General features: G+C 55.4%; 1 protein-coding gene across 1 annotated transcript in view; it reads right to left on the bottom strand.

Moving 5' to 3' along the window:
- Positions 1–7407: 7407 nt before the first annotated feature.
- Positions 7408–22815, bottom strand: part of MGMT (O-6-methylguanine-DNA methyltransferase) — a 121154-nt gene continuing 105746 nt past the window's right edge. Inside the window, exons 3-4 of the mRNA XM_023762650.1 lie at positions 13405–13544; positions 7408–7727 (exon numbers count right to left, since the gene is read on the bottom strand). Of these exons, the coding sequence (XP_023618418.1) occupies positions 7515–7727; positions 13405–13544 (353 nt within the window). The 3' untranslated portion in view covers positions 7408–7514. The remainder of the gene's footprint in view (positions 7728–13404; positions 13545–22815) is intronic.

The following is a 22815-nucleotide window of genomic DNA, read 5'->3' as shown; positions in this document are numbered from 1 at the left end:
CCACCTGAGCAAGTAGAGAGCTGCACGATACGGACAGTATGGTCAGCTAGTCCATGGCGACAGTTTGACGATATATGCTGGAATCACATTATAGAAGCTCAATAGGTCCATGCTCTCATAAGTAATGCGAAGCCATAGTCATTGTGCATAGACTAAGGTCCGCTATGGCTGTGATCAGGTGTTAGTGCGACACAGGGCAAACCTAGACATTTGGTGAAATGAATAATAAACCTCTTCCCCTGTTTAGACTTGACCTCCTACTGATAAGGACTTGCTCTACAATGAGTTATAGCCCTCGTGGTGGGACGTGAGACGTTCCGCAGTCTCTCTGAAAAATGTATGTCTGAGTCCTAGCAGGTCCTGAGCTGGAGGCATATGTGTTTGAGTTATGGGAGGAGAGGGGGTGGAGGGGGACCTGAAGCACCCTGGGAGGCTCAGCAGCACCAGCCCCCATCCTGTCCTCCTGAGGATGTGTTCATCTACATCTGAGACCAATTTGCTGGAAACTAAGAAACCTGTCACATTGCTTCCTGGCACGGAAGTCAGATGTTTGCATGGAAAAGTACCGACAGCTACATACCTCTTGGTGTTGTAATATTTAGCCGTGTCATTTTACATCTCAAAGAAAAAGCACTTTAAGTAAACGCATGTTCTCCGTTCACAGGCAGTGTCCTGGCCTGGAGCCGGAGCGGCTGGCTGCTCTCGACGGGCGAGCAGCTCCTCCCGTGGGCTCTCCATGGCCACTCCAATCGGTGCCAATACTCCCACACGACCTGCCATCTCAGGCCGGGCCACCCAGAATCTGCAGTCGGAGGACACAGCCGCCCTGGAAATGAACACACTCACACGTGCACCCGGAGGGCTGCGGGGCTTTGCTTCTCTGGGGTGACAGACAGCCAGGCCGGGGCCCACGGTGCAGGGAGCGTGTCGCAGGGGTAAGGACAGCATTCCAACCCCACTCCTCGAGAGAGAGGAAGGGAAGGGCTCACGCACCTGTCAGATGCAGAGACACCAGCTTTTCCCAGGGAAGCTGTAGAGCTAAACTTGTATCGTGTGCAACTGGATTTGTCATTAGATCATAGAGTTCATTCCAACAAAATGACACATTTTTGGATGGAATGCACTTCACCTTTAAGCTGCCGCCGTCTCCCATGCTGCACGCTGCTGCCCACTGTGCAGGCTCCTTCTCTCATCATCAGCCGGTGATGGGGCGTGGTCACTCCTGGCCCCGTCCTCACCCGCTGCAGGACGCCCACCGGGTGCCGTGAGCGCAGAGGGCGAGAGGCCAGGCCAGCACTGAGGCCTGGCGTGCGCGGGGACCAGCGTGGGCACTCCGCAGGCTGGAGCGAGGAAGCACACGTCTTCCCATTATGGGGAATGTCAATTCTGTGAGGGCCGATTTCCTTCCCAAAGTGACATAGGCACAAGGACTGAGTGACCATGGCCTCCTGTCAGCGGCCGAGGCAGGGGCGGCCCTCCCCTGTGGGCAGCGCCAGGCACAGCCCGCACCTGGTGGTACACGAGCAGGTTTGGTCATCCTGCTGGCCCTGGAGGAAGTCCCCAAAGGCGGCTAGAGTGAACCCTTCCTTCTCAGGGGCGCTCTGAGCTGCTCTCTGCTCGGTTTTGGATTTAGTGATGGGGACACTGGACTATCTGCAGTGAGGACACCCCAACCCCTTTTACGTGTGGGGGTCTGAGCTTCAGGGAGGGTGGGTCACGTTTGAGCTCACTTGCTCATGGGGGTGGGGGGAATCTGAACCCAAGTTCAGCTGAATCTGAAGCTCAGTTCTCTCCCCTCAGAGGCTAGGGGGCTGGGAGACACCCCCAGCCCAGAGCTGCCCCACAGGCGGGGCTGACGCCTGCTGGGGGACCCGCATACCTGCTCCCACACAGGCTGCCAAAAGTCTCACATCTGCAGCCACTTCTCCTCGTAGCTATGGCAACCCAAACACGCAAAAGCAATACTTTTTGCACAATATCACATGTTGCTCAATGTTTGGACACTGATGTTTTCTCCAGCTGGGTTTTTCTTAATTTAAGTCAACAAACCAATCTGGAAGCAAACATGCTGCTTGTGTTTGGGAACCAAACAACAGTGATAAGTAACATGAAGATCTAAGAACAACCTGCAGGGTGTGTATGCTGTGGGGGGTGTGTGTGTGTGTGTGCGCTGTGGTGTGGGTGCGCCTGGTGGTGTGTGTGCTGTGGTGGATGTGTGCACTATGGTGTGTGTGCGTGTGGTGGTGTGTGCGTGCACCATGGTGTGTGTGTGTGTGGTGGTGTGTGCGTGCGCCATGGTGTGTGTGCGTGTGGTGGTGTGTGTGCGTGCCATGGTGTGTTTGTGTGTGTAAGTGTATGTGCTGTGGTGTGGGTGCGCCTGGTGGTGTGTGCTGTGGTGTGTGTGTGGTGGTGTGCGCGCGCTGTGGTGTGTGTGGGTGTGGTGGTGTGTGTGTGCGTGCCATGGTGTGCGCGCGTGTGGTGGTGTGTGTGCGTGTCACGGTGTGTACGCGTGTGGTGGTGTGTGCGTGTAGTGGTGTGTGCGTGCACCGTGGTGTGTGTGTGTGTGTGGTGTGTGTGTGTGGTGGTGTGTGCACACGCCATTGTGTGTGTGAGTGCCATGGTGTGTGCGTGTGGTGGTGTGTGCACAGTGGCATATGTGTATGTGGGGGGGGGTGTGGATGACTCGACAGCTGAAAAAGAAGGGAAGAAGAGGGACAAAGCTGCCAGCCCTCAGTCCCTTATGCCCAGGCCCCAGGCTGATGCATCGTCATGGAGAACCTCACAGACAGCAGAGAAGCCACTCAGAGCGCTGCACGGGCCCAATGGGCCCACAGGACCCACGGTGACGCCAACACGCATGTCAGCCCCCTGCAGCAGCCTCCCCGTTCTGCTCCCACAGGGTCAGAGTTCATGACATCGATCACATGGCAGCTCCGTCCCACTTCCTCAGGCCATAGCGCCACTGCGGCCTGAGAGTCCCAGCACCTCCGTCCACACAGAGCACCGTCCCGGAGACCCACCAGGAACCCAGGGCGCAGTGGGAGTCAGGGCGTTCAGGGCGGGCCTCGAGGGTGCCCGTCACCACCCCCACCCCCGGTGCCACAGTTTTCAGGATCGATCCTAACCACCGTCCATGTGGAACTTCTCAGTGAAAAGAACAGTAATGAGCAACTTTAAAGGCTTGCTAACGACGACCTTTCATCAACCCAGGCGCCGGCAGGCTGGGCTCCGCCTCCACGCGCACCTCGCTGCCGGTCCACAGCCCGCGCACCGCCCGGCCCAGGTCCTGCGAGCCAGCGGTGATGCAGGCCAGACGCCCTCCGTCTGTCGGCAGCTGGAGCCACGGGGCCAAGGACTCCGGGCGGCTGTCCTCAGTCACTGAGAGACGCACCGGACCCTGCAGTTTCTCCAGCTCCGGGCCTGGCTTTCAACTGCCACCCCCCTTCCTTCAGTCAGACAGACAGACAGACAGGGGCTGCTTGGCAGAGCTCTGCTTAAATCTCAACATCTTTCAAACTGATAACACGTAAAACTGATGTGAACTTCAGCTTCCTAAACACAAACTTGCCATCAAATGTCCACAAACAAGAAAGGGAAATGAGAGCCCTGGATGGGCTGAGGAAGGCCAAAGGTAACCCTCCTCGCGGGCCCTCTGCCCTGGCCCCGGCCCCGGCCCCCGCCAGGACAGCCCCGTGGAAATACAGACCCGGCAACACCAAGGCCCACGGGCACCCCAGCGCGTGGAGACCTCGGCGACAGGCTCGGTTTCCGGTTGGTCTTCAGGGAAAATCTTTTGCCTGAAATAAAACAGTTCTGTTCCCGTGCGTCCCCTCTGCAGCCCATTTATTTATCACGTTGGAGTCTCCCTACATGCAGCTCAAAACCAAAACAGCACTCAGATCTTTGGCAAGCTGGAAGCGAGAGGAGCAATTTTCACATGGAGCGAGCTGTGACATCTCGGCGATCCCAGTGGTGGCCGGGGTTCGAGCTGGCACTGCCGCCTGTGGGCACAGCTGCGGGCATGCCGACAGCCGAGGTGGGGCATGCTGGTGCTGAGGAGGCGGGAGAGGACATGCCAGCAGGGCCCGGCGTCCTGGAAGGGCCACGCAGATGACAAAGGAGTCTGTGGCGGCATCTCTGGGGGATGTCACCGTGAGCTTCTCAGAGGAAGGATGGGACCTGCCGGGCTCCGGCACAACGCGCCCCCACTACGTGTGGAGCGTCACCTCGGACAGGTCTGCCTCCGGACACCGCCGTTTTGAAGGATGTATCTCTGGAATAACACCCTCGTTCACAAATGGGTTACGAAACAGCCCTGGCTGGTTTGCTCAGTGGTTAGAGCGTTGTCCCGCAGACGCAAGAGTCCAGGTTCAATTCCCAGTCAAGGGCATGTACCTGGGTTGCAGGCCCCATCCCAGCCCAGGTCAGGGTGTGTGCAGAAGGCAATCAATCGATTTGTCTCACATCAATGTTTCTCTCTTCCTCTCTCTCTCTCTCTCTCCCCCGCCCCCTTCCACTCTCTCTAAAAATCAATGGGGGAAAAAAATCCTTGGATGAGGGTTAACCAAAAAGAGAAAAGGAGCGATGGTTTCACTATAGACACACTGACCCTGGAGACGCCTGGCCACTCAACACAGGAGATTCTGGGGAACAAACCATGCAGAGCGGAGACCCTGGAGGACAGTGTGCAGGAGCCACTGGCGTTAGGAAGGATCGCCGTCTCCAGCCGGCGATAGAGCCGCACGGGGCTGCTCACAACTACTCCAGCCGGGGCAGCCCTGAGCCCAATGCAGTGATCCACTGCCAGGCTGCCCACCTCCTCCAAACCCGCCCACCGCCACCTGTGCCCGTGCCCTGCTGCACACGACCCTCCCGCAGTCCCTCCTCCAGGTTCCTGGTCTGGCCGCGGCGCAGCCAGGGCGCCGACTTCATTACGTGCGGTTCTGCAAAAACAAATATTATTTCTGAATCTTTCATTATCGGGGCTTTGGAAACGGGTGAGAACAGCCCGCGCAGGCCGAGCTGCTGTGCGCAGCCAGCTGTTGTGCCGCCCACGGGTCCCCGTGTCAGCATTCAACGTGCTAAGCCCGGGAAGGACTGGAAACCGGACTGGCGAGGGGACCCGGGGCCAAGGCCAAAGAACACAGCGTTCTTGTGTCGACATTCTTTTTATTGGGAAAATATTCTACATTTCTTTGTGCCTTTCCTTTTCCTCTTTATGTTTATAAGCTGCGCTGCGATGCTGAGCGACAGCGGCTCTAGGCGACCGCACCGGCTTTCATGTCGCCTCTGCAGAGCCTGTCCTTGGAGCGGTACATGGCCCTGCCGTGTGCGCCCGCTGCTGCCTTTGTCAGCGGCAACCTCGGGGCATATATCAAGCCGTCAGACAGGGCCGAGCAGGCCCTGGGAGACAGAAAACAGAGTGTGGGCTTGTGCTGCACCAAGGGCGAGGCCCAGGCAGGCGGTGCCAGGCCCTACAGAGTGGCCAGGTCACCTCGGGCGGCTTTGCGGGGTGGGTCCCTCGCTGCACGTGGCTGAGCTGCAGCAGGGGCCTGGCCCTCGCCGGCTGCAGGTATGCGTGGCTTTTTGGCCCGGGGCGGCCCAGGGCCCTTCCTCAGAGCCCCCTGGAGCCCGGAGATGGGAGTGGGAGGCTTCCCCGTGTCCGGGAGCCACGCTGTCCTGCTTGGGGGTGGCCTCCGTGCAGAGCACACGGGCAGTGTGGGAAATCTAGAGCAACCTCGGGGTCTGATGGTGTCACAGGGCGGCCTGCTCACCGCCAGCAGCCCCGATGGCCGCCGTGCACATGGGACTGTCACAGCCCCTCTGAGAGTCCCACCTGCTGACCGTCCTCCAGCCGTTCTCAGGCAGCGGGGACGGGCCTCCCGACCACAGCCTAGCGCACTGCTATGGTGCCCTCTATTGGAAAGCACTAGCGAGAACCCACACCGGCCGGCAAGGCCAGCTGCTGCCTGAGAGCCAGGGTTCCCTGCTGTCGGGGCGGAGGGGACAGGCCGAGGTGACAGGGCCGAGGTGATGGCTGCAGTGGCTGAGGTGATGGAGGGAAGCCTTTTCCTGGGAAAACTTGGATCCCAACCACCTTCACGACTCCCTGATGCCAAGTGCACCCAGGCTCCCAACTGTCTTCCCAACCTGCTGGAAACAGGACCGGCCTCTGCTCCCACAGCCACACGCCTCCGGTTCCGGAAGCTTGAGGGGGGCACGAAACGAGCACAGCGCCCACGGCTGACGGAGCCGGCTCAGGGGTGGCCCCACGCCAGGGGTCTACCCGCCACTGTGGGAAAAGGACTCCGCTCGCTCCAAAACTACAGCCTGAGAAGGGCGGGAATCGGAAGGGCGCATGGACTGTGCTCAGGGCACTTCATCTCCGAAGGGGAAATCCAGAATCGACCTGGCTGACGGAGGAGGAGAGAACCAATGGCCACGGGAGAGGAAGCCCTAAGGCTGGTTTCCGCTAGGTCCCTGTTCTGTCGTGGGGAACGTGATATGAAATATAAACTACGTCCCAACCGGCACATCACGAGGCTGTATTTTCACCCGGGTTTCTCCGCGGCGGCTCGCACTGTCACAGGAAGCCCTGACGGAAATACAGCTTCCGGCGCACGGCGGGTGCAGTTATTTCGCGCACATCACATCCCACGTTATTTACCACACGCACAGCGCCGGGTCCCTGCTTTCAGACACAGTGACGAGCAAGACGACAACAGGTAACAAAGGCCCAGATGCCGCACACAGATGCTGGGAGGTGCTCCCTGATGCCCGGCCACAGGAGCTGACCCACCTCCTGGGGTGACCTCTGACTCTAGGCATGACCTGGGGGTGCTGTCTGGAGTGCGCCAAGGCCAGGAGCGGGGCGGGGGTCAGGGGTCGGCATGTGAAACCACATCCCTCTGTCAGGCGCCCTCCAGCCACAGCCACAGCCAAGCCCAGAGAGCGGCTGATCTTCCAATGGTTCCGATAAGCGGTTACTCTCCACTCGATCCACACGGATCAAAAGTGGCCGCATCTTGCACGAGCTTTCCTGGCAGCTGGGCAAACAAAGCTAGGAAACCTCCACGGGCACCCTCTTCACCGAGGCACAGTTCCCGCACCAGGAAGGAAGGTGGGTCCACGCAGGTGGTCAGTCTCTTGAGGGGACGGGTAGGCTGCAGCCTGGACAGGCTGCATGGGCCATGGCCTGGTGGCTGTGGTCCCAGGGGCTGCAGCTGGCTCTGGGCGGCGCCCAGCTGTTCCCATGGACACCGATGCTTCCCTCCATGGGCGGTGGCCCTCCCGTTCCCAGTCCCCCCTCCCATCCCTGCCTGACACACTAGGACTGGACAACACAGCGAGAGAAGGGGACTCGCTCTGCGGTAAAAGGTAAAAATGACAAAGGGAGGTGGACACACGTCCCCAGGACACGGCAGCTTTTTAATGTGGCGGGGCGTCCGCACAGACCCCTCCGACAGGCTGTTACGTCGACGTGTCCCTGACACACTCACTCCTGCCACAGGTGCTCAGTCTCGGCCGGTGGGCTCTGAGCTGCTGCTGCCCCTCAGGGCCCCGCACCAGGTTCGGGCCAGACGGGAGCCCCCTGCACGGGCCGGGGTCCCCGCCAGGCTGCCTTCATGGTCCAGAAGCCACTCCTTCACGGCCCGCCCCCCTCCGGAGTAGTTGCCCAGGGCGCCGCTGCTGCAGACCACTCGGTGGCACGGGACGAGGATGGGGACCTGGAAGACAGAGGTGGCCCCGTCAGTCTGGGCTGCAGGCCAGGGAGGTGCTGGGCCCCTGGGCAGTGACCTGGGGCTGCCACTGGGGCCCATCCATGTGCGACCTCGGTCTCAGCACCACTCCCTGGTCTCTGGGGTCTCCACGGGGCGGGGGAGGGGGTGGGATGCCATCCCCGAGGTGAGCGTGCAGCATCCTCCAGCCAATCCCTGTGCACCGGGATTTGGGAGGGGAGACTTAATTTCATTTGGGAAGAGATTCCTAAAGTGCATTTACAAAATTTAAAATTGCATTCCAAGTCATGGGGTGGTGCATGAAGTTCCCAAACCTTTCTGAGAAGTAACACGGAGCTCACATCCGGGAGGTGCCTTCAAGCCCTGGGCCCCTCCAGCCCACCCTCAGCTCCTCGCTGCCCTTCAGCCTCGCCCGGCCCCTCTGCATTCACTGTGGCAGCCACTGGGGCTGCTGACGGGGAGCAGGCCGCCCAGTGACACGGTCAGACCCCGATGCTCTGGATGCCCCACCCTGCCCTGTGCCCTGTGCGGAGGCCACCCCCGAGCAGGACAGCATGGCTCCCTGACACGGGGAGCCTCGCACTCTGATCGCCATGTGCTCCTCCGTGAGCACACAGGGTGGGCCCTGCCAGGCCCTGGAGGTGAGGGTTCTCGGGCTCCAGGTCCTGACCACCGCCCACTCCCCTCGGCTGCAGCTCAGCAGAGAGAAGGTCTGTACCCCGACCTCCACACTCCACCTCCGAAGTTGGCGAAACAGACACGAAGGCCAGCCGCTGGCAGCTGAGTGTCTAGAGGAAGCGGGTGAGCCCCCACTGGATCTCCTCTCACGGAATTGGGCACCTCTGCTCCCTGGGGAGGCCACTCCTGCCTCGGCATCCTTGGAGACCCTTCACGGAGCACGGAGCCCGGGCACCACTGGGCACCGGTTCACCTCAGCTCGCCGCACAAACCCACTGCCCGAGTGTGGGCTCTGTGGGCCCCGAGCTGCCCCTGGCCCTGGGCGGGCCGCATGGGCCTGGTCCCCATCCTGGACGTGGTCTCATAGGCCACGGGAGAGTGTGCTCTGTGCCCCCAGTGGCTCATGTGACATCCTGAGCTCCAACACGCCAGGCCGGCTGTCACTCTCCGGTCGAATTCAGTCCCTGGCCCGAGCTCATTCACGTGGCTGTTTAGGGGCAAAGAAGGATCCCGTCCAGCAGGGTGGAGTCCGACCCTCACACCCCTCACCGGGCCGGGGGGACCGGCCATTCCCGGCACAGAGTAGGAGTCCCCATTCCCACGAGAAGTTCGGGTTGCCATGGTAACGCACGCAGCCTCGGCCTGGGATTTCCTGTTCGGTGCAGTTTCACAGCGTGAGAAGCAGCAGCTCGGCCCAGTCCTGCACACGGCCCACATTCCCGCCTTCCTGGAGGGAGCAGACGGCTAAGACCGGAGCAGTCACTCTGACTGCGGGTTCTCATCCAGGGCCCCGGCCACCTGGACAACTGCCGGGAGGGTGTGGGGACATCACATGCAGCTCAAGTTTCTCGCTGGGAAAGAGGGGGGCGTCTCATTCAGTTTGGTTTTGCCAACAGTCAGGCTCCGGTTCAAGTCTCTCACCTGAGGGATCTCCCATGCGGCCCTTGCTCGCTTCCCCCGCCCCCCTGCCAGCCATGCGCTTATCAGAGTGAGTAACAGGAGCCCGGGCGCTCCTTCTGCCTGACACCCAGATAACAGGACAGCCGATGGGAGGACAGTCAGTTATAATGAAGCGATGGCCAGGCTGCAGTGACAGGAACAGGTGAGCAGCCAAACACGCGCCGTGGCGGCCCTGGCCATGGGGACGCTGCTCCCGCTCCCATGAATGCTGGTGGCAGGTCTCACGCCATTAGAATAACGAAACCTGCTAAGACGTACTGGGGCCCTAAGGACGCTGCAGAGGAGCCGGACCCTCCATGCCTCCTCCTTCGACGACTGTGCTGCGTAAGACGTAATTTTTATCAATAACCAAGCAGCTCCTAACATGGCAGCTGCCCTGGAACCTTCACGCTGTGAAATCTAATTCATCCAACGCGCGAATCCATCACGTACACGGGCGCTCTCTCAAACGCTATAAAACTTCCAAACCCAGAGATTTGTCTCCAACAAAAACAACACGAGGGGGCCTTTCAATCAATAGGGAATCCCTCTGATTCGGGGCCGGCTGATATTTTCTCCAGCTTCGCCTTTGTTCTGCGGGCAGCAGCCCACAGGGGAAGGGCTTGTTTTCACTCGCGGCCTCATCAATACCTAAATCCTGGTGAACAAGTGACACCGAGAAGCTGTAATCAATAGCTCCCTGTGCGTTTTTTTCTTCTGGTCAAATGGTTCAGCCCCACTGACAGCCCTGACACTTAGAACATGATGCTAAATCTTTATCAGCAGCGTCTGGGTGACTGGCAGAGCACGGCTCGGGGTCATTAACGCTCGTGGCAATCTGTGAATAAACTAACTCCTTGGAAGGCGTTTTGTTTAGAAGAAGGTGGGAGACTCTCCGTGCACCGTATCGATTGCCTTTGAACTGCATTAAGCAAATTCCGTCTGTGGGTGAGCGCTGGTGCTTTGAGGGGGAGGGGGGCAGGCCTCTTCAGTCCAATCTACCAGGAAACGGGCCCGCCTCCGCACTGGGGCGGGGAGAGCCTTCCGGAGGCTGCCACGCCGGCTTCCCCAGGCTAGCGAGTGCCTCCAGGAAGACTCTGGAGAAACCCCAAGTGTCTAGGACAGGACGAAACTCCCACCCAGCAAAAAGCAGGCCTTCCCTTGGCAAGGAAGGGCAGTGAACCCAATGTGTCCGCGCTCCTGCCAGCCCCCGGAGGCTGCACGCGCCACGGGCCTCCCACACCCCGGCCCGTGGCCACCTCCCCCTGGAGCGCTCAGCTGCTCCTTCAGCCTGAACGCAGGCGTGTCCAGGGAGCCAGTCTCCACAACACGCTGTCTGTGAGGGCGCGGCAGAGCCCGCCGTCAGCACCACGGGAGGGACAGTCACGCGGGACGCCCACACCAGGCATGTCCAGTCCTGGCCAGCACCTCTTTCTCCTGTGGGTCTGAGTCACCTCTTGGATCCCCCGGCCCATTCTAAGGAGGTTTTCATCACTTTACAGAAACCCTGTGAGGACTGTCCAGCTCCCGTCACGCTGAAGGGCCACCAGCCATGGACACGGACACGCCTGCGCCCCAGCTGGCGGCCCCGCTCAGGTCCTGCAGCTGCTGGCGCCCAGGCAGCCTCGTCGTCAGGTGGGTGAGGTGCCCAATGGGAGGCTCGTGGCCACCGCTGGCTCCTGCCAGGTCCGGAGTCTCCACTGGCTCGACTTGGGCACGTGGTGGGAGGTCAACATGAGGACTTGGTGGACATCGGAGTCTTAGGCCCAGTGGATCCTACTTTATAAATTTCAGTGGCTGAGGCCATACTTGCAGAGAGACAGTCATGGAGATTAATAGCAGGAGCAGGCGTCGCGCTGGTTGCACGACAATAAATGTTCCTGGATATTGCCACGAGCGCGATCGCTGGAGCGCCACGGCGTCCCCGCCGCAGAGGCAGGTGAGGGCTCCTCATTTGTATCCGTCGGTTAGAGAGCTGTTTCCACAGCCGGGTGTGGGCGCCACGTGCCTGTGCGCACCTGGGGCACCCACCCAGCATCAGGGAGGGAGACGGGAGAGAGCAGCTCACCATGGGGCCCGGGCAGCAGGAACCTGGCCGGAACAGGGTGGGGACGGGGAAGGGAGCATCCTGCAGAGGGCCCTGTCTGCAGGGACGCAGGAAGTGGCGCAAAAACCCCTTTAGCTTCCGATGTTCCTCTCGCCGCGACACCACAGGGTCCGGGGGCCTTTTTATCTAGAGCAGCGGTTCTCAACCTGTGGGTCGAGACCCCTTTGGCGGTCAAACGACCCTTGCACAGGGGTCGCCTAAGACCATCCTGCATATCAGATATTTACATGACGATTCATAACAGTAGCAACATTACAGTTATGAAGTAGCAACGAAAATAATTTTATGGTTGGGTCACAACATGAGGAACTGTATTTAAAGGGCCAGAAGGTTGAGAACCACTGACCTAGAGCAACATCGAACCACTCACAACCCAGCAGAGGATGGGGACCTCCCAAAGGGAAGATGCATTGAAGCTTTATTGGCAAACACAACAACCATATTCCCAAACTTAACTCGGAATCATGCCGTAGGCTCCACAAACATGCGGCCCTCTGCGTGGCGGGATGTACCCTACGATAGGCCGGCACCAGCAATGACAGACAGCGGTGCACACAGCGCCCTTGTCACCGAGAGCTCCGGACACGGAGACACGGGAAACATGGTAAACACGGGAGGGGACGCGGTGCGTCACCCATGTCACGTTGCTGCAGAAGACCTCTTGCAGAGTGGATGTACGTTAAGACAGTGCCACCCCCTGCGAACCGCCAGGAGATGCTTCTCAAAGAGCAACAAGGCCGTTTTGTGCGAGAGGCTATGTAATTGCCACCTCCCAGACGCCGGCTCTGCCCCAGGGCGGCCACGAGCCAGCGGAGGTGCAGCCGGCTGTGGCGTGCAGACGCCCGCCTGTCCCCCGTGAGCAGGGAGGAAAATAGTTTTGAAAATAGACAGCAAAGCCACACAGTTTTTCAGAAAGTGGGTCTGATTCAGTAATTTCCCATCCCGAGACTCAGGGATGCTATTCGCTCTGCCCGATCGGATGGCATTCTTCTGTCGTATCAGAGACGTCCCCGTGGCGGCAGGGAGAAGCCGCTGCCGATGGGACAGCGTGTCATGCGGTCCTGCAGAGGCGAGGAGGGAGGGCACATTCCAGGGGCCTCACATGGTCGAGCGGGGTCTCCGGAGGGCTGAGCCATCAGGCAGGCGGGGAGCCCATCTTGCCCACACCCAGGCCCACGTCACGGCCTCTCCCCTCACTGTGCTGACTTCCTTCCTGTGACTGGACAGCCTCTGGCCCGTGTGTGACCTGATGGGAACCAGAGGTGCCCTCTGTCCTTCTGGGCACGGCAGGCACAGCCACCGGCACCGCGGCCCCATCCTCTGGAGCAGACGGCTTCATGTGTCTGTGAGCCTTGCCCTCGGCCAAACCCGCCGTCAGACACACCGGAGGGACAGGCCATGAGGGAATTCGGGGCAGCCATGCCCAGATCCAGCCAGGAGCCCAGGTCAGAGGTTAGCCATCCCTGGTGGTCAGGCCCAGGAGGGCTGCACCTCGTAACAGAGATGCCCTGGGGAGCTGGACCCGGCCCATGAACCTTCTAGAATGTGAGAAACTGGAGGGGCCTTTCACTCTGCTTTGCCTCCTGCTGGAATCGGCACCCGGGAGAGGTGGCTACACTGGCACCCAGGACGCCCTGCTGTTGAATGAATGAAGGGATGTCTGCTCGCCCCTTCGCCAGGCCCCGTCCCCGTGGGCTCCCGTGGTTCTAACACACAAAGGAAGGGGCTTTCAGAGGCGGCTGGGATGCTCCTTCACCACCTCCCCCCAAACAGGGGGTCCCAACCCACATCTCTTCCGAGGTCCCCATCACAAGTGCTTCCTGTCCCCCCCCCCCCCCCCGCACAGGCTGCCTGGGAAACATGCTCACATCAAATGCCACGGCACTGGAGTGGTGCCCAGGCCCACCCGCCAAACCTGTCTCCGCGGTCACCCGGACTTACAGGATTGCTTCTCATTGCTCCGCCCACCGCCCGCGCGGCCTTGGGGTTGCCGGCCAGCGCCGCTAATTGCTGGTAAGAAACCACTTCTCCGAATTTCACGGCCTTCAGCAGCTTCCATAACACCTGTCCGGTGAATGAGTCTAGAAGGGAATGCAGAATGACGTTATCTGGACAACCGGCTCCCACAGCTCTGATACAAACAGCTGCCAGTGCCAAAGCAGAAAGGCATCGACACAGAGGCGCTTCACTCCACTGAAACACGGCCTCCACGGGCTCCACGGGCTCCTGCACAGGGAACGTGCGTGAGGCGGGCACAGAGCGGCCGGCTCCTTCCAGGGGCCCCAGGCCACGCACCCCAGACTGGCGGCCTCTTCCGCCTTCCCCGTTCCTGCCTGATGCTCTCTCGGTCCACGGGCCTCTATAAATCAGCACGTGGTCCAGCTCCTACGCACAGAAGGCCCCGCCTGCCCACCGACCTCGAGAAATCCTTCTCGCTGCCGGTTCACTTCCCACTTCAGCCAAGACCCAGGAGGAAAGAGAAGCCCCGGCCCAGCCGGGCGGTCATACTGGCGCCCGCATTCGGCAGCGAGCCGACTCAAGGCCAAACCGCAGACCCTGGTCGGCAGTGACCTTGCTATAGGCATCTGTAGTGAGCAGGGCTGCAGATAAAAGGACGTCATTCTGGCTTTAACTGCAGCGCTCCCCACGTGCTGAGGACGAACAGGTGAACACGAGAGCGCTCTCCCCCGACCCCTGGTGTTAGAGCAGTTGTTTTCAACCTTGGCTGCACATTAGAATCACCTGGGAATCTTTTTAAAATCCTGATTTCTGGGCCTCATTCCTCCGGAAAATCAGGATTTTAAAAAGATTCCCAGGTGACTCTAATGTGCAGCCAAGGTTGAGAACCCCTGTGTTAGAGCGTCTCTGGTGCAGGGTTTGCAGGAGGAAGCCCGGGGCTGAGAAGGAGGCCAGTCTGGATGATGCCTATTGTCTTTCTGCAGGGGACGCCGGCTCGGAGGGCCGGGCACAGCTGGGAGGGCTGGACACGGCTCAGAGGGCTGGGCATGGCTGGGAGGGCCGGACACGGCTCGGGAGGACTGGGCACAGCTGGGAGGGCTGGACACGGCTCAGAGGGCTGGGCATGGCTGGGAGGGCCGGACACGGCTTGGAGGGCCGGGCACAGCTGGGAGGGCTGGACACGGCTCAGAGGGCTGGGCATGGCTGGGAGGGCCGGACACGGCTCGGAGGACTGGACACGGCTGGGAGGGCTGGACACGGCTCGGAGGGCTGGACACAGGGGGAGCTGCGTCCCTGCAGTGGGGCACTGAGCCCTGTGTGGCAGGAGGTCCCCATGGCACCAACCAAGGGGAGGATTCGCTGGGAGGAGTGGTGTCCCAACCGTGCCCGTGATGGCACTAATTACACTCTGTGCCAAGCTGGCAAAGTGCAATTTGGTTCTAAAAGAAAACACACCCTTACATGTGCGTTAAATAATAAAAATCACTTCTTAAATGAAGGGAAGGGTAATCACGTCACCGGGAAAAAAATCTGTTTGGTCTTTATTATAACATTAAGCAAATTAAACATCAGCATAATCCAGGTGATACGAGAAAAGGGTCATCAAAGAAATTAACTTTGTTGTTCATTAATTTACACGGATTAGGCGAGGGCAAAAGATAGCAAGTGTGCTCCAGTTTCTTATGATATAATTTCAAACTGTACACCATTTGTGGCAGGAGGGTGACTTTGGGGTTAATCAGACTGATTTGTCCTTTTAATTGCTTTCTATTCAAAGAAAATTCATTAGATAATGTTCTCTTCAAAATTCATGAATCAATTTAACTGAAGAAACCACATTAACAGCTTGGGGTTCATTAGCACAGGCCGTGTGGAGGGCCGGCGGCTGGGCGGGTTTCCTTAGGCAACAGCCTGTTTACTGGGACTTCTTCAGAAGGAGGTTTGAAACCAACTGCTCATCCCTGTGCCTGTGGCTGCTGTTGTCGCCCTGATTTGAAAAACATGGAGGACGAGGCCAAGGCAGCCCGGCCATGGGCTGAGGAGGAGAGGTTTTGGGGCAGCTGCGTGGGAGCAGCAGGGCAGCTCCGGTCAGGGCGGAGGGCCGTGGCCCCTGCCTCCGAGCACAGGGTGGCCGGCTTCTGTTTTTGGATTCTGACTCGGGGAGAGGGTGCACCCGGGTTTCCCAGAACAGCCCGGAACTTCCAGAACCTGCTGAAACGGGAGGAGAGGTGTGCATGCCAGGTCCGCTGCAGCACAGCCCCGGCCGGGTGGGTCGGTGCTAGAGCACCATCCCGGCACCAAAAGGCTGCGGGTCCGATTCACAGTCAGGGCACAGACCTCGGTTGTGGGTTCGATCCCTGGTCAAGGTAACCAATCAATGTTGGGTTTTTTTCCCTCTCTCTCTTGCTCCCTTCCTCGCTCTAAACATAACCTCCTCGGGTGAGGATTAAAAAGAAATAAGAAGCCACGGCAGCACGGAGCAGTCCGGGAGCCGGGCTCCTCTCCAGCGTCCTCAGAGCGCCAGCCCCGACGCATCCCCGCCACCTCACAGAGCGTCCTCCTTCCCAGGGTGAAAGCGTCGCATCATAAGACAATGACGCAGCCACATCAGAGCACAGAGTTTCCAACATTTCCAGCTTCACTGTCAATGGCAGACCATTTCTCACCCTGTACATCCGGGGCAATGTGTTAGGGAGAAAAGCTCAAAGAAGGCAACGCTCAGCAATCAAGCACATCTTTTTAGAAATGTATCTCGAAACTCAATTCCCCCTGCAGGGAGCAAATGCATGGATTAGTTTAGGCGGCTCTCCGCGTCGGTGCCGTGAACGCCAACCTGTGCCGAAGCAGATGCTGCAGCTGAGCCCGCTCTGGAGGGCGGGCCAACACGTTCGGCTGTTCAATATCCTTCCATAATGGAGTAAAAGCTGCTCGTAAAAACTCACACACAGGTATTTTCCTGAGCTCGAGGAGACCATATAAATCCTTCGGTGGCCAAAGGGGTGCCGTGAAATAGGATTCTTTTCTCTCCCACAGGGCCCCGCAGAGAGCAGGCCGGGAACTCTGGGCTGTGTCGAGTGAAGTTCCTTCCTTCATCCTCTCTTCCTCATCCTTTCTGTGGCCTGTTCTGGGGTCCCGCTTCATGTTTGCGCTGTGGGGTCAAGAGCACCCTGACCCAGACGACATGGCCATTTTCATATGGTTTGGGCGCCTACTTACAACACACCCTCTGTGACCACCCAGCCCTGCAAACGTTGTTTCCTGAGTTCGCTCTCTGTGTGGATTGTGCATCATCAGCCAGGAGGTGGTGACGCAGTTTCCCAACGCCGGCCATGGAGAGACCTTGTCCTGTATCGTGGACACCACCGTTCATGTGAGCTCTTTTCGTGCCACGTGTGGGAGTGGACGTTGGGCAGCCTGCACTTACACATTTGGGCTGACCCAGCCTAGCCTGGCTCTGATAAGAGAGGCCTGTGGACACCACACATGAGAGGCCAGGCAGGAGAGGCTGGGCAGGAGAGGCCAGAGGTGCCAGCCAGGAAACTCTACTCACCTGGGAAAAGAGAACCAACAAATACCAAGACTGGGATGACACAGAAGCTGGAATCACCTGACGTTTGCCCCAGGTTTTTGAGGCACAACTGACAAATGAAACTGCAGGCTATTAAAGTGTACAGCATGATGACTTGATATACATCATCTGACCACTTTAAAGGATCTGGAAGAGAAATGCTGCGAGAAGGGAAGAGACCCCTAATATAAATAAACAAATAAAAGACACATTTCAAAGAAACATAGTTATAAAGAAGAATAAATTGGAAATTTTAGCACTGAAAAATACAACTACAATGTTAAAACTGCATTGCATGGGCTTAATAGCAGAATGGAAACACCAGAGGAGAGAGTCAATGAAACTGAAGACAAGTCAACAGGAATGATCCCATCTAAAATACACAGAAGCAAATGTTAAAAACAAACAAAAACCCTCCAAATGAGCCTGAGGACTTGTGGGCCAAAGCCAAAAGGTCTAACATTTAAATTATTAGAGTTCCAAAGAAGAGGAAAATGAGTGGGATGTAGAAAAAAAATAGCAAAAAATTTCCAAAGTTGGCTAGAGGTATACAACTACAGATGTAAGAAGCCTAGCAAACTGCAAACAGGGCTCACCCAAAGAAATCCTATCCTAGATATATCCAGATCAAGCTGCTGTAATCTAAACACAAAGAAAAATACCTGAAACAACCAGAGAAAAACGCTGCACTCTTTTTAGGGGAACAATGATTTGAACGACAGCAGAATTCTCGTTAGAAGCCATGGAAGTCAGAGGAAGTGAAAAAGAACTTCAAAGTGCTAGGAGGAAAATCTAGCAACTCAGAATTCTATGTCCAGTTGAAAAAAATCCTTCAAGAATGAAGTTAGAATAATGACATTTTTAGATAAAAACAAAGATAATGTATTTCTAAGCAAACCTGCGCTAAAGGAATTGCTAAAGTGAGAAGGGAAATGATACTGGAGGGAAGCTTGGAACATCTATATATATAAAAGCCTAAGTGACCTTTACGACCAGTCGACTGGTCGCTATGACACGCACTGACCACCAGAGGGCAGATGCTCAATGCAGGAGCTGCCCCCTGGTGGTCAGTGCGCTCCCACAGCCAACCTCCAGTGGCTGGCCAACCTCCTGTGGTCCCTCCCCAAGGCCGGCCAGCCCCAATCAGGACTGGGCGAGATGGCCCCGATCGCTTGACAGGCCAAGGGACCCCACCTGTGCAGGAATTCGTGCACAGGCCTCTAGTTAGAAATAAAGGCAGAACAAATGAAATGGAATCTCCTATTGCAATCTTTGAAATATGTATGATGACTGAAAGCAAAAGCATGACATTATCAGATAAGATTTTTAGTTTTTCAGTGTGTATAGATGTAAAATATATGCCACTATAACAGCAAGGGGGGGGGGCGGTTCAAGGATCTTTATGGTGGAAAGGTTTCTACATTCTACTATAAGGTGGTAAAATATTGATTCCAATTAGACTGTAAAAATCAGTATGTAATACCTAGAGCAACCACTAGAAAAACCTCAAAAAGAGATAACTATAGTAAAAAACTAACAGGTAAATTAAAATAAAATACTAAAAATGTGTTAAAATAGCCCACAGGAAGGATAGAAAGGGGATAGAGAAATGAAAACCAGGAAAAAGACAGAAAACAAATGAAATGTTACCTAATAATAAAAATAAAGTGTAATAAATAAGATAAATAATAAAATGAAATAAATGTTATTATGTTTATACCTAAATTCAAACATATAATTACATTAAATGTAAATGGTCTAATTACACCAATGAAAACATAAGTGAATTAAAAAAGAACCCAAGTATGTGCATTCTAAAAAAACTTTCAAATAATAGACATAGGTGGGTTAAAAGTAAAAGAATGGATAAAAATATACCATGTAAACAATAATCTTAAAAAGTTAATATCAGACAAAGTAGAGTTAAGAGCAAAGAAAATTTCCAGGGTAAAAAGGAATAATACATAGCCCTAGCCAGTTTGGCTCAGTGGATAGAGTGTTGGCCTGCAGACTGAAGGGTCCTGGGTTTGATTCTGATCAAGGGCACATGCCGGGGTTGTGGGCTCAATCCCCACTAGAGGGCACACAGGAGGCAGCTGATCAATGATTCTCATCATTGATGTTGCTATCTCTCTCTCCCTCTCTGAAATCAATAAAAAAATATGTATTTTTAAAAAGGAATAATACATAGTGATGAAAGAAGCCGCCCACAAAGATGACATATCAACCGCAAATTTTTGTGTACCTAACAACAGAATTTCAAATACATAAAGTAAAAATGGACAAAACCTGGAAGAAGAATTAGACAAATCCATAATTATACTCGGAGACTTCAATACTTCTCTCTCGGTAACTGACAGAAATAGTTGACAGGAAATCAAGGATGTAGAAGTAAAAAAGCACTGCCAACCACCTGGTTCTAACCGGCATTTATCGAGCCCTCCTCCCAGGAACAACAGAATCTATGTTCTTTTCTAATGTGCACGGAATGCTGACCATGACATACCATATTCTGGGCGATAAAACAAACTTCAACGAATTTAAAGTAACTGAAACCATACAAGTTATATTCTCTCATGATAATGAAATTAGACGGGACATTAATAAAAAAGATAAAATCTCTCAACATTTGGATAGTAGATCAGCCACTGCTAAGTAATCCACGGGTCACAGAGGAAGCCTTAGGGGGATCAAACCATACACGGAGCTGGATGAAAACTGAGAACCCAGCATTTCACAATGTATGAGACACAACCAGAGCCATGTTAGAGGGAAAGGTATAGCATTAAATGCATATTTGAGAAAAGACATGAATAATTTTAGCTTCCAACTTAAGAACCAGAAAAAAAGAGCAAAATAAAACCAGATCGAGAAGAAGGAAGTAAATAAAGGTAATGTCAGGAATCAATGAAATTGAAACTAGAAGAACAGTAAGAGTGAAATACGTGAAGCCAACATGGGGTTCTTTGAAAAGATCAATAACATTGATAAATCTCTAGCAAGACTGATAAAGAACAAATATGTCACTACTGACCTCACAGACATTAAATGGATAATAAAGGATTCCTACAAATAAGTATGCATAATATTCAACAACATAAATGAAATAGACCAATGTGTCAAACACTACAAACTACCAAAACTCATCCAACATGAAACAGATAACTGGAATAGTTCTGTAACTACCAAGGACTCAAATTCATAGTTTCAAATCTGAAATCACTAGGGCCAGATAACTTCACCAGTAAAGTTTTATCAAACATTTAAAGAAGAAACATCCATTTAGCATTATCTTTTCCTGAAAACAGAAGAGGATGCACGTCCCAAGGCATTTTAAGAGGCTACAATGACTCCAATATCAAAACCAGAAAAAGACAGAAACCAGGTACAGATTAATATCTCCCATGGGCACAGATGTAAAAATTCTCAACAAAGTACTGGCAAATCAAACCCAACATATATATATGAACAAGACACCAAAATTAAGTGGATTTTGTCCCAGGAATGCCAGGCTCTCCAATGTGTGAAAAGGGAATCTCTCTATAAAGCGACAGAGATCAAGACCGTGTGTACTGGTGAAAGAACAGATACTTAGCTCAATGGAACAGAACAGAAACAGACCCACACAAATCCAGGAGCAAAGGCAATTTAGTGGAAAAGGATGATCTTTCAACAAACGGTGCTGGAACAAATGGGCAGCCATGAGAAAAAAAAAAAAAGCATGCATCCCTCGGGAAGGTGGGGCCTCAGGCAGGTTCCCCTCTGCGCATCACCCCTCAGCACTGGCCATGAAGTTCACAACTGGGCAGTCTCCCCGCCACCTGTCCCGCCCACCCAGTCTCCTGGGCAAATGGGGGACAGGCAGGAGGGTCCCATGCGCGGGCCTGTGAAAGCGCTTCGCCCCGTAGGGGCCACGCAGATCAAGCGCAGGCATCCACGAGGCTGGCAAAAACGTAAGATAATGTCACACTGTCCTTACATGTGTTTGGTCTTAGAAAATAGTTACTTTGCTATAAATAACTATTTATAGTAGAGTGTTGCTTTAAAATGAAGTCACTTAAAAAATCCCCCGTTTACTTTCTAACATGGTACATGTAGGCAGATACAGCCGTCATGATCCAATGCTCTTCGGGGTCCTCGACAATTCTGGGGGGCCCCGGGGATCTCCAGGCCGGGCCAGGCCACGAGGGGCTCCGATCTCAGGATGAGGAGCGCCCGGAGGCTCTGTCTGGTCTGGGCTCACGGAGCGGAGTCTTGGGGCTCATCTCGAAGACTCATCTCGCAGAAGGACTGGACCATTAGCCCCATTAGCCCAGGGAAATGAGCCCCTGCCGTGCGGGCGCTGCCACCGTCGCCTGGTGAGGCTCTCAGGTGAGGGGAGGTGCCACCTCCGCAAGCCGCACCTGGCGCCTTCCTGCTCACCTTCCCCGTAATTAGAGCGCCCGAAACTTATTTAACAAAAGAATTATGCCGAAGACTTTGAGCTCGAACTTAAGGAAGCCTTCAGAGAAATGATTAAACTGTGAATGTCCTGGTATGAATGTGAATAATTATCCATTAACACCGCTACCATTCAAATAATTGTCATTCTGCACAAAGCGGAATAACTGGCTTCTGAACAGGTGTTAACGGTTTTGGAACAATATGAGATAGAGAGAGAAAAAGAGAGAGAGAGAGAGAGAGAGAGAGAGAGCGAGAGACGGCCTACAAATGCCGAGAGGGTGGGCGGGAGGGAGTGTGGGTGTCACACCTCATATAGGGTTACACAGGGTAAGGGAGTCGGGATTGAGCGGAAAATCCCTGTCCAGGCCCTTTGCCGTCCCCACCCCTTCGGACTCCATGTCCGCGGGCCCTGCGTTGGGGGTCCTGCCAGCTCCTGGCCAGGGCGCTGTGATCAGAGGCAACCAACCCCACGCTGAGCACGGGACCAAGTTCCCACAGCGACACAACCCCGTGATCCAAACACCAGAAAGGGAGAAGGTCGTATTTAAAATGACAGTGTTACCAACGCATGCAAGACAATGTGCCTCCATCCTGCCAGTCAGCCACCGCAAGGTGACGTCACACATCATGACGCGCAGGCATGACGAGGCTGGCAAAAACGTAAGATAATGTCACACTGTCCTTACAGGTGTTTGGTCTTAGAAAATAGTTACTTTGCTATAAATAACTGTTTATAGTAGAGTGTTGCTTTAAAATAAAGACACTTAAAAAATCCCCCGTTTACTTTCTAACATGGTACATGTAGGCAGATACAGCCCTCATGATCCAAAGCTCTTCGGGGTCCTCGACAATTCTGGGGGGCCCTGGGGATCCTGGTGGTGGGCTCTGAGTGGGATCCTTTCCTGGTGGCTTCGGTCACACGGCAGAGACAGGACCCTTCGCTAGTGGTTTCAGAGCAGATCACGCTAAATACCAGGGGTCGTCAGACGTGTGCTAACGTGCCAGCAGTCCCCGCGTGCATACACTGCCTCGCTCCTGACCACCAGGAACTCCCATGCATCCCGACAGAAACTTCCAGAAGCCTCCTGCGAGCCCTCACCGGCACCCAGGAGGAGGAGAGAAGCTGCGCCAGGTTTCTCTCGGCTCCTGTGTCTCAAAACAAGCCTGCTCCTCATCCTGGGCAGGTGCCCCCAGGCCGGCCCGCGGAAAGATGCTCCTGTCCGCCTTGTTGACTTGACTTCTGGGAAAAATGACGAATCTAACGGGGCGGGTGCTCTGACCCAGCCCCACCCGTGCAGCCTCTGGCTTGCCTGAGAGCCCGAGGTCTGTTCCATAATTTTAGGTAACGTCTGAGGACCCACCTACCGGAAGAGAGCGCGGCC

Source organism: Myotis lucifugus, unplaced genomic scaffold (genome assembly GCF_000147115.1).
Source record: "Myotis lucifugus unplaced genomic scaffold, Myoluc2.0 scaffold_255, whole genome shotgun sequence".
In the NCBI taxonomy this organism is placed as follows: domain Eukaryota; kingdom Metazoa; phylum Chordata; class Mammalia; order Chiroptera; family Vespertilionidae; genus Myotis; species Myotis lucifugus.
Note: the sequence above shows the minus strand (reverse complement) of the source record. Positions and strands in the feature narration are given on the sequence as shown.